This window comes from Brienomyrus brachyistius, chromosome 21 (assembly GCF_023856365.1).
Source record: "Brienomyrus brachyistius isolate T26 chromosome 21, BBRACH_0.4, whole genome shotgun sequence".
Classification (NCBI taxonomy): Eukaryota; Metazoa; Chordata; class Actinopteri; order Osteoglossiformes; family Mormyridae; genus Brienomyrus; species Brienomyrus brachyistius.
Genome location: NC_064553.1, coordinates 1,019,333 through 1,033,949, shown reverse-complemented (window position 1 = coordinate 1,033,949; position 14,617 = coordinate 1,019,333). Strand labels below are relative to the sequence as shown.

General features: G+C 47.3%; 2 protein-coding genes across 3 annotated transcripts; both read right to left on the bottom strand.

Moving 5' to 3' along the window:
• Positions 1–2,173: 2,173 nt before the first annotated feature.
• Positions 2,174–6,464, bottom strand: rabggtb (Rab geranylgeranyltransferase subunit beta). Of its 2 annotated transcripts, XM_048989330.1 has the most exons (10): positions 6,324–6,464; positions 6,166–6,244; positions 4,916–5,023; positions 4,647–4,844; positions 4,185–4,290; positions 3,892–3,944; positions 3,687–3,797; positions 3,409–3,534; positions 3,071–3,220; positions 2,174–2,821 (listed from the first exon to the last, which is right to left on the bottom strand). In XM_048989330.1, exons 2-10 carry the CDS (start codon positions 6,166–6,168, stop codon positions 2,681–2,683), a joined length of 996 nt encoding a protein of 331 aa, XP_048845287.1. In that variant the 5' UTR covers positions 6,169–6,244; positions 6,324–6,464; the 3' UTR covers positions 2,174–2,680. The 2 variants fall into 2 exon arrangements, with proteins under 2 accessions (XP_048845287.1, XP_048845286.1); XM_048989329.1 differs by having other exon boundaries at positions 6,166–6,396.
• A 33-nt stretch (positions 6,465–6,497) lies between these two features.
• acadm (acyl-CoA dehydrogenase medium chain) lies at positions 6,498–11,138 on the bottom strand. Its single transcript, XM_048989328.1, has 12 exons — positions 10,984–11,138; positions 10,439–10,538; positions 10,265–10,362; positions 10,100–10,169; positions 9,904–10,004; positions 9,459–9,539; positions 9,158–9,288; positions 8,511–8,619; positions 8,281–8,421; positions 7,382–7,477; positions 7,015–7,263; positions 6,498–6,914 (listed from the first exon to the last, which is right to left on the bottom strand). Exons 1-12 carry the CDS (start codon positions 10,996–10,998, stop codon positions 6,843–6,845), a joined length of 1,263 nt encoding a protein of 420 aa, XP_048845285.1. The 5' UTR covers positions 10,999–11,138; the 3' UTR covers positions 6,498–6,842.
• Positions 11,139–14,617: the final 3,479 nt, after the last annotated feature.

Sequence of the window (14,617 nt, the reverse complement as noted above, 5' to 3'; positions counted from 1 at the left end):
AAACGCAAACGAGTCTATAAACTGCCAGGTTACTCAAACAACGGAAGGGATTATCCACACGTAATAAATAGGCCTATGTCTGATTCACATTTACATTTCTAACTGCGGCATAATCATTCTTGTAGTAAATCCCAGGCGACCGCCTGTCATTGAAGCCGCTCTCTCATTCGGGGACACCGTTCAGTCTCCGACCTTTTCCATCACTGCACTTTGTGCGCAGAAACCCGAAACCGTAAGAAAACTGCGGCATGAAACCCCATCCAGGCTGGCTGTGCTGCGGAGGAAATATAAAAATATGCCGCGGAAAGTTCATTTAGTTACAGTGGAGCCATACTCGTCGCTATGTATTGTCTTTATTCGTCTATATTTCTAAACTACTTCAACTATTTACAGCAATACGGAGTAGAACACCGCTCCATATTTTAGTGAATTATGAATGTGCATCATCTTTTTCTCTTTACAACATTTGTTTGAGAAAACACATTGGACAATACCACCAATTAAATTAAACAAAACAAATATTAAGCTCAAACCATAACCGAGTGGATAATGTAAACAGAGGCAGGCGGAGCTGTGCCTCGCTTCACGGGGCAGCCTGAGAACTGCATGGAGTCCTGTCCACCTTCCTAGCCATAGTCAGTCCCAGGTCTTTTTGGGGGGGGGGGCGGTTCTGCTGCTTCATGTGGCTCTGGGGGGGGGGGGGGGGGGGTGAATATGATGCAGCACGGACACTCAGGAGGCAAGGAGAGCCGAAATCGTTGTCACTCGTCCATGCTTTAGGAGGCGGGAAATGGAGCAATGAAGTGCAGTCATCTGAGGTCTAGGATGGACACCCCCCCCCCCCTGCCCCCCCAGCTCCAGAACATTCTTAAACCCTGATAGCTGATGTAATGTACTGCAACAGCCTATCCAGCCATAAACAGGACGTGGACTGGGGGTAAGTGGAGTAATGATCAGTCCTAGATGGACTGCAGGGGGCACGAACCAGCTATAAACAGAGCACGGACGGGGGGGAGGGGCCACGGACCAGGAGTATGGGGCCCTGACTGGGCGTAAATAGAGCATAGACTCGGAGTAAGCAGGGCAGGGACTGGGGATAAGCAGGGCAGAGGGGATGGGCGGCACCGAGAAGCTGTTCAGCATTTAGCGAGTCCCTCTCAGTCCAGGAAATAGATGGCAAATGTCCGACTGCTTCATGGTCAGGCCAGAAGAGGACATCCAAGCTTCACTCTGAAAACACTGAAGGTCAGAACTAGATTAGAAGGCCTGGGATTGTTACCAGACTATTCTGTATCACCCATCTCAGAACAGATTTGTGTTAAAGTACGCTGCATATTTCTTGTGTTTTTGTGACATTGCCTACATGCCCCGGATTGTGAATTTCTGAACCTGAACTGAGTTTGAAGAGCAAAGCTGTACTGCTCCAGCCCAGACGACCCGCTCCGGCTCGGCAGCCCCGGAATTTTCGGGTCTTAGAGCAGGACACCCCACCCACAGGAAAGCCTGGCGATTCGGCAGCGCGCACTCTAGGCACTTGGCATGAACTCTCTCTGCATTTCTCTTTTTTATCGTGATGTTTTACCGGCGCTCGTGTGACCTGCACACCTGAAGTGTGTCGTGCTGGGCTGCGCTGGCTCCTGTTTTGATGATGATATTCCCCAGGTCATTGTTTGTGTGACACTGGTGTCCCTGAGGCAGATGCCCTGGTGGAAACACCTCAGTCAGAGACGTCACCTTGCCAGCAAGGATGTGTAAACAGTCCTGGTTACAAGCAGCAAGACGGGGCCTTTCAGTCACTTTAAGCCGTAATATTTTAGACGACACTCTTGTCCAGAACCATCATGTGACACGACGCGCACAGGAGCCGCCGCCTTACCGACGCGCAAAAGGACCTTTACCGGCCACCGCAGGAGCCCCCATGCAAGAGGAAGATGGCGACGGCACCGAACAGGGTGGAGAATCTCTCTCTCCAAGAAACACTAGGAACCCAACTACCACTGAATAAGTGACCACTTCTTTAAGTATCCATGAACACTTCTCTAGTCGAGGTCAAGGTGACGCAGAGAACATTCCGGAAAGCATGCTGCGAAGGCAGGTGACTCTGCACTGACATCGCCCGGCACTCACACGTACACACGCACGCTCTCAGAGCTCAATAAACCCACGACACCACTAGGGAGGAACGATAACTTTTAATATACTCTGAAAATAAAAAAGGAAAGGAAACAAGAAGAAGTGAAAGATAAATATTGAGCCGTATGACAGACAGGGGAACCTGAAGGGCTATAATGCACTTCTACCTCAGAAGCTCCCTCACCACATTACACCGAGTCTCCCTGGGCCACCAGCACCGGGCAGGAATGACGAGCGAAGCAGGGAAGTAACAGGCGCTGTGATGTCACAATGAGCCGGAATTCGCAGGTAGGAAGCTGAAAGTGGGCCTCAGTCGTCGGAGAGTCACCCCGAAACCCCGCGGCTGGGCGTTTGCCGACAGACACCGTCCCGCTCGAGGCAGACAAAGCGCCGATTCCAAAAGGGGGAAACGCTGCTGCGCTTCCTGCAGGTGCCACTTAAATTCATTTAAGGAGTAAACGTCATGTTACTTATGCAGGTGGTTACAGTGGGACCGGTGCCGCGCCGTCACCCCCAGGCAGCTTCCCAGGTCCGCTTGGGGGCAGGGCTAGCTCGCGATCTCTGGGCGGAGCCCGACCCTCTGCAGAACATCCTCCGGCATACACAGGACGGGGTTCACGGCCCTGATCTGCTCGTCCCCCAGGAGGGACAGGCCGGCCACTCCAAAGAGGGTGTGGAACGGGTCCACCTGCAGCCCGACCAGAGAAGACAAATGACTGTTTTTACAGAAGACAGGCCAGATCCAGAAGCAAACGTCTGCAGCAGTGAAGCAGTGAAACCCTACAGTACCTCAATCAACAGCCAAACGGGAAGGTCTGCTAACTGGAAATGCTTTGCGCAGTTAAGGGGGACATTCCTCAGGGCTAAACACTGGGAGTCCATGCAACTCATCTGATACGACATGGCCGGATTCCCTCAGACCAGCACCAGCGCTCACCATGTCTCCGGGTCGATCTGCGAAGCCGCCTGTCTCTTCGTCCTGGCAGGCCAAGATGAAGGTGCGCAGCTTGCTTTTGTCTATCCAGTGGATCCTGCCAATGATTTTCAGGGAGGCCAACACCCACCAGGAGTAGCAAACATCAGGGAGCTGAGGGGTCAGGGGGAGGAGGGTCAGGAACACGAGCACATGAGAACTACAGCCACCATCAGGATGGGAGGTCAGCAGATGTCTGTGGGCAGATCCTGGAATCAGCGTCATTCAGGGATGTCACCTTGAGGATTACTGGCCTGCCTTGGGATTACTGAGTGTGCCATCCATACTCTGATCCTATGTACCTTCTCTGGACGTCCGTTAAGTCCTCCAGATGGAAGCTGACGCTCACACAGCCACCAGCCAAGCAGATCAGCATTTACTTGGTGCAGATTCCCAGTGATAGACAGGAATCCTGTGCAGCAGTAGATCTGAGGACAGAAACACAGAGTCGGGGGGGGCATGGGGATGGCACAGAAACGCAGGCTTTAAAACCTCAGGGTCACAGTGATGTCACAGTGATGTCACAGACAGTATGATCATGCAGGAGTAGCAGCTGATAAGAAGGTGGAGGTGAGGATACCTGACCAGCATGGGACTCAGACCCAGGTCTGCAGCCAAACCCCCCGTCGAAGTTCATACAGGACAGGACAAACTCGACCGCCTTGTCTACGTTGATCTCCTCCAGTTTACCCTGGAAAAATACAATCCTGCCATTTCAGCTGTTTATGGTCTGGCTGCACTCACTGACACGACAGAAAGGAAATTTAAATGCTGAAATGCCTCACCAGCAGAGCCAAGGTGGCCACTGCACAGAAGGAGAATCGTGTATCGATTTCACCTGCAAACACCACAAACACAGCATGTCTTTGAACGTGTGAAAACATGGCCTGTCTATCAGGGTAGCATGAAGCCTGCGGCACATTTTAACTGCGCTACCAGACCGAGGCTCACACACACAAGCAGGAAGACATAGGCCTGTGTGTCTCAGCACACATCCTGCACCAATCAGGAAGCAGGAAGACATAGGCCTGTGTGTCTCAGCACACATCCTGCACCAATCAGGAAGCGGGAAGCTCACCCCACTTATCTCCAGCGAAGGAACCATCATCTTGCTGCAGACTCTTCACGTACTCCACCAGCCGGCCGATGTCAAGTACGCCGACGCTGTCATACAGGGTCAGGATCTGGAAGGCAGCACAACACAGACCTTCAGAAGGTTCCAGCCTGAGAAGAACATGCTGTATGCAAGACAGAAGCTCTCATGGGAGCCGGCTGCACACCCTGATATGCGGGTTGGGAAATTTACGCCACGGAAGCAGGTGCCTCCTTCAGGAAATCTGCCAATTTGTTCAGATATTCAAATCTGTCCCTCGACACCAAATCCAGGCCTTGTTTTCAGTTCAGTTCTCCCAGGTAGTTAGTTTAATAATGACTGATTCTGATTGGGTGCAGAGGCTTCACACCCGGCTCACGGGTAAAGGAAGCCTGCCTGTGTAAGATCCGATGTCTGCAGACACAGCTGTGCAGGCCCAGGCCTCACCTGAACGGCGCTGAGCGTGTACAGTAGGTGTGGGTCGTGACCCAGGCTGGCGCTGATGCCCCCACACTCGTGCTGACAGGACCTGACGAACTCTATGATCTCGTCCTTGTTCATGCGCTGCAGCTGTCCCATCAGGTCCATGACGGTGAGTCCCCAGTAGATGCCGCTCATGCGAAGGTACTCGGAGAGCGCATATTCCTGGGGGCAGAGGGGGCTGCTGAAGGCACTGGAAAGAGCAACAGGACGCAAGCCACCGGGGACACACTTACATAGTCGTCCTTCTTAGAGCCATAAGCTGCAATGTAATCAGCATGTTTGTCCAGCAAGAGTGTCTTCAGTGCATCAGGCCTTAAGACAACATCCTTTACTGGGGTCCCCTGTAAAAAAACACTTCTGTATTAGAACTGGTTTAAGTGTAGCTCTGAGCCTATACTGTTCAAAACAAAGCTATTAAAACATGTTTTAAATCTGGTGAAAAAATCCATCCATCCATCTTCCAAACTGCATTATCCTTCTGTATCGTGGGGGGTCCGGAGCCTATCCCAGAAGCAAAGGGCACGAGGTGGGGAACAACCCAGGATGGGGGGCCAGCCCATTGCAGGGCACACTCACACACCATTCACTCACACATGCACACCTATGGGAAATTAGTAACTCCAATTAGCCTCAGCATGTTTTTGGACTGTGGGGGGAAACCGGAGTACCCGGAGGAAACCCCACGACGACATGGGGAGAACATGCAAACTCCACACACATGTAACCCAGGCGGAGACTCGAACCCTGGTTCCAAAGGTGTCAGGCAACAGTGCTAACCACTATGTTGCCCCCTGGTGAAAAAAAATCTTTTAGAAATTTAAGTGCTATGGAACAGACAACACAAAGTAACTCCAGAAGAGCATTCGCTTTAAGGATAATAATCATAACTAATAGCATGTTGTTCAGCAAATAGTGAAATAATTCATATGAATCACGATTTGAAACGGTTTGTGTAGCTGCCTAGCAGATTTTCATTTTTATGATCCTTTGCTGAAATGTATGAACGATGCTATTCAAAGCTCAGTCTAAAATATCAGAGTAAAACCAACAACGACACTAAGCAGATAAAAATATACATTAAAAGTTTGCAGAATAACCTAAATGTAAAACAGGAAAGTGACATGGGACTGACACGGAGCAAACGCTGAAGGTCCAGTCCATGCAGCGCATGGAGCACCCTGCCGTGGATAAGCCGTTATATTAAAGCACTACATGCGGGCGTCTTATAACTTTATAATTAAACAACCAAGGCACACTCCGGCGTAAAGGGGCTAAATGGCAGATTCCGGGTTTGAAACAGATGGTTATCTTTCTTTAAATTATTCCAGTCTTAACGTCCCGCTTCTTATGATGCTTCGCTAGCCTTCTCGGTTTTGCACCCAGATATGACAATTAATGCAGCAAATGAATAAACCAACGACTCTTAACAATGGGAAACGTTAACTAAAAACACTGAAAACCAAATATCTCCGATAAGACATACCATCTTCGGGTGCTGTCTCCGAACCGTCTGGAGTCGCAGCCACTGCGTCACTACTTCGTCATAATAAGACGACGTAATTCTGTCATGTGATATAGCAGTTGTCATGTGACAGTTATCGTAAACGTGTTCCGGTGAATGTATTGTAAAATGAATTATACCTGACATTCTTCTAGCTCGAGGTTCCGTTGGATCATCATTGTACGTATGCATGTCCAGCAACACGCAGTACATGTGTATTATCCTTTAATGTTAAAAAAATAAAAGATAAAAGCCCGAGCACTCCATGATGTAAGTTTAAATGCGCTACCATAAAATAACGTTTAACATTAATATTTTGCGGTATTATTTTTTTATTACAAGGGAGACGCAAATATCCATCTCATTCACGCTGCAAATCTTACAATTCATACCTCAGACCAGCTCCGAGCAAGTAACCTGAGAAGATGGAGGAAGTTCGTCTACATGAGACAACAATACCCACATTTCACATTACATAGTGATTATTATAAAAGCTGTACCAAATATGCATACTTTGGCAATCTTCCTAATTATTTTTTATAACACATGAGAGAAGCAGAGACAAAAGAAGGATCTGAGACTCTGCGTAACCAAGGCACTGGCTAGCATAAATCGGTGGTGCTGTAGATGCCTTTATAGGTGGACGGTTTGTGTCGACTTCAGTTCTTGTACTTTGCAAGATGTTCACGAGATATGATCAATCTCTGGATTTGGGCTGTGCCTTCATAAATCTGAAACGAAAGCCAACTTCAGTTACACCCTCCAAACAAGTTAGAGAATATGCTAAATTGTAAATGTTTAACTATACACTACATAGTTAACCAAGGAGACCTGGTAGATTTTTGCATCCCTCATCAGCTTCTCCACTGGATATTCACTGTTGAATCCATTTCCACCAAAGATCTGCACAGCATCGCTGGCCACCTGGTTGGCGATGTCCCCGGCAAAGGCTTTGGCAATAGAGGCGTAGAAGGTGTTTCTGCGGCCCTCGTCTACCTCCCATGCCGAGCGCTGGTAGGCCATGCGTGCAAGCTCCACCTTCATCGCCATCTCAGCCAGCAGGAACGCTATGGCCTGATGCTGGACGTGGAAGAGGACAGCGATGGGTAAGCAAAGCGGCTCATGGAGACAAAGATACAGAGGTTTGTGGGAAAGTCAAATTTCACATTTTCCCCAGAATTCTCTCCCCCTCCCCCACCTCTGCCAAAAACCGTCCAAAGGTCTTCCTTTCCATGGAGTATTTTGTCGCCTCGTCAAGCGCTCTTTGGGCCAAACCGGTAGCACCTGCAGCCACCTTAAAGACAGCAAGACAGTAAATCCGAGGTCAGGAAAGTCACTTTAAACAAGGCCACAGAATTTAGCAAAAATTGAAAGAACCAGAGACAATGAGGCTGAAATTCTTTTGTTGTGTGACCTACACTTCAAAAATCACTCAGAATAACAAACTATGAAAAAAAATATATAAAAAGTGACATAGGAATGATCTTCTCCCTGGCAAAAAGTGACATAGGTGATGTTCTCTCATAATTGTCAGAGTAAAGACACGACTTTAGCCAGCTGGCTGGAGTGAGATTTTCAATTTCAGACTAGTCTGCACATGCATTCACATGTATGCAACAGATATTACCTTGTAAATAGTTCTCATGGTTTGCAAACTACCCTAATGCTTTCGATGTAGCTAATTTTAGTTTTATAATGGAATAATATATTTGCCGCAAGATTTCTTGGGTGAGCATCAGTCTGAAAGCTTCAGAGTCACACCAGATGCGTGAGAATTGGCAACCCTGAAAACGTACGTTTTTCTCAACCGAGTTGATCCGTTTGTAGCATTTTATAAAATACTGCGTTTGACAACTTTCCAGCGTTGCGATTCCAGGACAGAGCAGTCACTATGACGGCGACATTACGGCTTTTTGGCTGAGGGTGTTAGATTCGCTGCTGTTATTAACACTAACGGCACATTAACGCAAACAAAAGGGCTTTGGAAAACGGGGGTTCTAGTGTTAACTGGGTAGTTGTACTCTTTAACCGCAGTGTGTTGCCCACCCTGACTGTCGTCTTATTCTCTTCCAGGTATTTAAAAAGCACAGGACTCACCGGCGGCCTAGTTTTGTCGAAGGCCCCCATGGCGATCTTAAAGCCGGCACCTTCACCAGCCAGAAGGTTTTCAGCCGGGACCCTCACATCCTCAAATGTGATGCCGCGTGTATCTGAGCATCTCTGGCCCATGTTCATCTCCTGAAAAATCACAGGCGAACATCAGCCTGCTTCCCCACAAGTCTCGCACGGAGGCGGCACGTGGTTTCAAAACCAGGGAAAGTATTAACCTTCTTGCCGAGCTGAACGCCAGGCGTGTCGGCGTCCACGATGAAGCCGGTGAAGGCCTTGCTGGCAGGACTTTTGGAATCGGCATCTGTCCGTGCCAAAACGAAATACCTGCATAAAGATTTACCAGAGAGAAAAAAAAATCTGAGTTAGCTTGTCATGCCCGGCTCGTACGATCCTCGTGTGCCACACCCCCCTGATTATCCTCGTGTGCTTCCCCGATCGTACCCAGCTGTGTCCGATTATTTTCATCCAGTCCTGTCTATTTCTGTCCGTCTTGCCTGAGTTCATTGTCTGTCATTGATGTTTGTCAGTGTGAGTACTAGTGTTCCATCCTGCCCCGTACTTTGCCTGCTTGCCTGTTCCTGCTCGCTCGCTCGCCTGCCTGTATGCTCACCCGATCACCCGGCGATCCTGACAGCTTACTGTTCTGACCAAACCACAGCAGGTATTAGTCTGAAGTTAGCTGATGGGAGAAGGGTCTGCCCCAGAACCACAGCGCTTCTGAAAAATGGTTTCTGCAATATGTTAAGCTGTATGAACAGGCGATTGACTGGATAAAAGCTGGAGAGCCGTCCAGCGGCACGATCTGACTGCAGGCCACTCCGCGTTATAAGCGGCTCCCTCATCTGGTCCGGGGGACGCTTACCAATTCGCCTTCCCTCCGTTGGTGATCCACATTTTCTGTCCGTTGATGATGTACTCATTTCCCTTCTTCTCTGCCCGAGTCTTAATTCCGGCCACGTCCGACCCAGCCCCTGGTTCAGTCACACAGTATGCCTGCCCCCAAATACTGTATGTCAGTTCCATCAGATCCAGTCACTGTCCATTCAGCACAACTGTTAGGCTGACTGGGCCCCTGGACAAGGCGATCAGCCAGCACAGCATGTCAGGTGGCTGCTCAGAGAGACCCCAGGGACCCCCAGCAAACCCAAAAGCTGGTCACTTACACACATCAGTGGCTCCTCAGTCATTCTTCCCAGGTATTTCTTCTTTTGCATGTCATTGCCTGCAATAACCACTGGCATTTGCTGCAAGTTAATAATATTACGAGACATTATTGATCCCCATTGGGAAATGCTCTTCTCGCCTACCCCATCTTGCTCTCCGTGACACAGACACACATGTAGGCGAGAGAAAGGTTGGCAGCGAAGGGCAGCCGCCCGCAGCGGCGCCCACAGAACTGGGGGTTAAGGGCCTCGCTCAAGGGCCCACAGATGTGACTATTCTGCTTACCCCGCTGAGCCACATGCTGTCCCCAGTTAAACCAGGGACTCAAATCAAACCTTCTCAAAAACACACTGGTCAAGCAGAACACATTTTTAAATTTTTTAGATGCTTAACATTGCGGGCTGGACATTTTCAAATATCTAGAAAGATCTAAGGAAGCCTCACCCCAAGGGAGTTGGCCTCAATAGCCGTCTGGATCCCCGTACAGCCATAGGCGAGCTCCTCTGTTATCAGACAGGAGTCAAAGACCCCGAGACCCATGCCGCCTGAAAGGAGGACAAGCTCCATTACGGGGGGACGGGCGACCGACTCGGAGTGCAGGTGGACGCTGTGCCCACGGAGCCAAGCGGAGATGACGTACCGCAGGAGTCAGGGATGTGGCAGTTCATCAGGCCGAGCTCCCACGCGCGCTTGATGAGTGGAAACGGGTACTAAGAGATAAGCATTTAAAATGATTACCATCGTCATTATATGGCGACTGTCCATCAGTACCTGACTGACACCATTTCTCCAGCCAGAAACGCACCTCTCCGCTCTTGTCATAACTCGAGGCGGCAGGGATGATCTCCTCCCTGGCAAACTTCTTCGCCAGCTCCTGAAACTCCTTCTGTTGATCGGTTAGTTCTGTGGGAGTGCCTACAGTTTAATATCTCTGCTCGGGAGATGGGTAAGGTCACTCTCTCGGGCAGAGGGGACTCACCAAAGCTGAAGCCTCCCTGGGCTGCCCTGGCAGAGCTGCTGGCCGGACTGGCCTTGGTGCCCTGGAACCGCAGGCCGGTTCGGACGCAAGACTGCAGCACCTAAATGCATGGGTGAGGGTTTAAATGCAACGATGCATGGAACCGGCCACATGCTGCCTACGTGCGTGCTGAGAGCTTGGCCGCGGTTTTGGCCAGCATGCGTGCGGTTATGCCCCCCATATCTATCAGTTGTCACACAAAATCTCAATCTAGCTTCACGCTTCTCAATCTACAGCTTCACGCGGGTGATCTGGGTTCGATTCAAATCCAGAATCAAAAGGGACACTAATGCAAAGCGACAACGTACTCAAAGAAGAGAAAGACAAACAGGTGTCATATAAAAGGTAGACAGCAGGAATATACCGGGCTGTACACAATAAAATGCGCATTTAAACCCGAGAAAGCCGTAATGTGCGGGGGGAAACACAAGATAAAGCGAAAGAAAAGCAACATTTTATTATGGTTGTTTTAAGTTACTGCGGGGTTTTACCCAACTATAGCTTACCTTGCGAAGCAACATTGTTATCGTCCCTTGGAAGCACCGACGGCTCACTGCGCAGCCCCACAGCCACCGTCCTGACCTTTGCCTTAGAGAGAAAAAAAGTGTCGATACAGCCAATCAGAGTCCGTCACTTCGCTGCGTCCGACCAATCAGCATTGCCCATTTTACCACATGACTTCTCCGTCAGCTGACCTTGACTTCTAACCTACTTTGTTATGTAACGCAATTTATAATTGTTATAGTTTACGTTTTATATTTTTTACTCATTTCGTGGACATCTAAACAAAAAATGTTTATCGAGAAATGGAATTGGCTTTAGAATCCATACAGCCAGAGGACGTAATGTATTTTAGATGTGATATATATTTAAATAAAACATGGGATGGTAGCAGTTTCTTCTCATACAAATCTTCATTAGTAACCTAAAGTGTCGAGGCAGGCAGGAATCATTAGGGGTTATCAACCTTTTTGGACGATGAACTCTCAAATTATTGGGGGTTTTCAACCTTTTTTTGGACAATGAATCCCCCGATGAAAATATAGGCTACCAGTTTTGGGACTCGCTATCACAAATGCATGATCAGATAATTAAGGACCTAGTGGACTTCCATGCTTCTTACTCAACTTTAGTTTTTTTCCCGTTGAGTTAAACGTATTATAACTAATTTCGACAATTAACGAAACGTCTTTTCGGTCCTCTAGTGGGACTCGGAGCCAAGGTTCAATGTTGTTGTCTAATTCCCTATTTTTAAATATATTTTCATGTGTTTCGCAGATGTGGAATTCACACACACACAAACACACAGAGAAAGAGAGAGGGAGAAAGAGAGAGAGAGTTCCCAGGTATCTGGTTGGCTTCACATTCCTCTGTTTACTGTACTGATGACATTTTCAGTTTGTGTAGCCATGGCAACACTGTATCATCCAGTCTGCTTACTGTAAGGGTGTCACGTAGCATTTCTGATGTGTAAATTCCCACGGACCGCCAGTTTTAGAAATTGATGCTGAGAAAATGACTGGTCCTTACCATTATTATACGAAAGTGTGTGTCTCCTGCAATGCCAGCACTCAGGGGTAAAGTTTGAGTTCTCTGGATTTGCAAGTAACTTTCTTCCCTGATGTCTATTACATTTTGATTTGCCAATTACATTTTATTGATGAAATCCAGTTACAGCTTTAATCCTTGTCTGCTGATTGCAAATATCTTTGATTTAAACTGCATGAAACATGCAAGCTTCATGTTATTGTGCTAATATTACTTGTATATCTTCTCATGAATGAATGCACTTTAAATGGCATCATCATAATTTTCAGGTAGTGTTTTTAAAGCACTGCTTCATTGGTATTCGGATATTATATAGAGTTTCTTACTCTATATAATGCTGAACACAGTGCTTCAGCAGAAATACAGAGCAGTAGAACCCAGAATCGGTGTCAGGCTTAGCCTGTATTGTGTGTGAGGCGCTGGTCTGGATAACGGGACTGCGATCTGTTTTTGCTCCTGGGACAGGAAGCATAATTTCATCTCTGAACTCACTGCACAGCATGTGACTGAACCCCCAGCAAACATCAGAAATCGCCAAAGTGGAAAAACCATCTTTCTGTGTCTAGGAATTTCTCAGAATCTTATCATGTCACTCCCTGTGCCTCTCCAAATGAAACGAAATCAGAAAATAATTTCGCCTACATTCATATAATCAGGAAATTCTGCTTCTTAAAGTATGTGTCTGCTGTATTATATCTACCGAAAACATGTTCAGTGTGAGAATTTAATACCCCGGAGAGTTAATTAAGTTTTCTTTTTCTTTAGTTAAGGCACCCACTTGCAGTATGTCGTTACGAACTCGCGATGGATGCATATGACGCATTCTAGGGGCTACGCATTAATAATCGACTATCATGTGGGAGTTAACTTTCTAGTTTTCAGAATTTATGCTGAATGTCAGAACTTTAATCACACATTTCCCAAAAGAAAGGCGTCGCAGTTTCTCTACCTTATTTCTAATCACCTGTCAAACTCAATATTCTTTGACATACTGAAATATGTATGTGTATTCTGTTTGAGATATATCTATGCTTTTTGCAATACCTTCGTAAGAAAAGCACCCAAGCTGCCAGCTGAAGATGCTCAGTATGTTGCCGTCCTCTACAGTAAAGAATACACCGCGAGTTTTCAGTTAATTTTGTCGCTGCACAAAATGACACATCACGACAATGTACTTTTAAAAGGGTAAAGAAGTGGATCTGCTCACAAAACGCTCTGTACTAACATTTCATTGTGTTTACCTCATGCCTTGGTACACAGCGTAATACAATTATCATATGTTTTATCATTTGTCTTGCTTGTTCTTCATGGTCCCAGGGAATAATGTAAAACGTGAACCTTAAAGGTATTCAATTAATAGCATAAGAAAAAATCAGAGCCTGGCTGTACTACGACCTAAAGCAGCCCATTCAACCAAGTCATAGGGCTGTTATTCTTTAGTAATAATAAACTGCACAACTATGAAGTGCCAGTTACTGTATTATCGCCCTTAACGGTACTTGACTTAAAAAAACGTGAAAATTTAGGTAGCAAAAAAAGAAAAAAAAGAAATGCATTTTATTCAATTCATTTTTACCACTAGAGGCCGCCATAATCGTGTATTAGAAAGAGATCGCGTTCCTCTGGGTAGTGTCGTCCCGTTTCGTGCCGGTTAATACCTTTACCGTTTACCGCAAACGACGAGTAAATCCAAAAACATTACAAAAACTCCCGTGCTGTAACACAAGTGATGGGTATAAAGTTACATTTTTTTTAAATGACATGACAAGTAAAAGGCTTTTGAAATGTTCAGCAAAAAAACGACCTGGGGTACTTAATCATCTTCAGCACTACACTGTCAGATAAAAGAGCACCAATTTGTATCTTGGCTTGTCACTGGGGCTGTACACTCAAGGGTCTGCCAGTTGTATTCTAGCTGAAGGTAATTGTACCTTTTACAATACAGAAATGGACTATGAGGGACATTCGTGTACCACTGAGAACACAGAAATGTTGTTTGTACCTTGGGGATATTCCTCAAAGTCTGTTTCTGTACCTTAAATTGGACTAAAAGGTTCATTTACCTACAGCTTGGGTACAATAGGCAGACCCTACACTGGGGTACAAATTGGACTTTTTTCTGACAGTGTGGATGCCCTGGAAACAGACTCCTGGTGTCTAAATCTACTCCATCTCTGTAGAATCTGCTGCCAGCCTGGGATCCCTATAGCAGCCCAAGAGTGGTGTGGTTTGAGGAACTAAGGCGAGGTGCAGAGTCCCTGACATCTGATGGTGGTCCGGATCCTTATAGCAGCCCAAGAGTGGTGAGGTTTGAGGAACTAAGGCGAGGTGCAGAGTCCCTGACCTCTGATGGTGGTCCGGATCCTTATAGCAGCCCAAGAGTGGTGAGGTTTGAGGAACTAAGGCGAGGTGCAGAGTCCCTGACCTCTGATGGTGGTCCGGATCCTTATAGCAGCCCAAGAGTGGTGAGGTTTGAGGAACTAAGGCGGGATACAGAGTCCCTGACCTCTGATGGTGGTCCGGATCCTTATAGCAGCCCAAGAGTGGTGAGGTTTGAGGAACTAAGGCGGGATACAGAGTCCCTGACCTCTG

Coding starts and splice junctions, on each gene's coding strand:
- rabggtb (XM_048989329.1), bottom strand. CDS start 6,396: ATGTACTGCGTGTTGCTGGACATGCATACGTACAATGATGATCCAACG. Junction 5,024..6,165: donor GGAGACAGCACCCGAAGATG/GTATGTCTTATC, acceptor GTTTTTTTACAG/GGGACCCCAGTAAAGGATGT. Junction 3,798..3,891: donor TGGCCACCTTGGCTCTGCTG/GTGAGGCATTTC, acceptor GTATTTTTCCAG/GGTAAACTGGAGGAGATCAA.
- acadm (XM_048989328.1), bottom strand. Junction 9,289..9,458: donor CTGAGGAGCCACTGATGTGT/GTAAGTGACCAG, acceptor ATTTGGGGGCAG/GCATACTGTGTGACTGAACC. Junction 8,620..9,157: donor AACGGAGGGAAGGCGAATTG/GTAAGCGTCCCC, acceptor ATCTTTATGCAG/GTATTTCGTTTTGGCACGGA.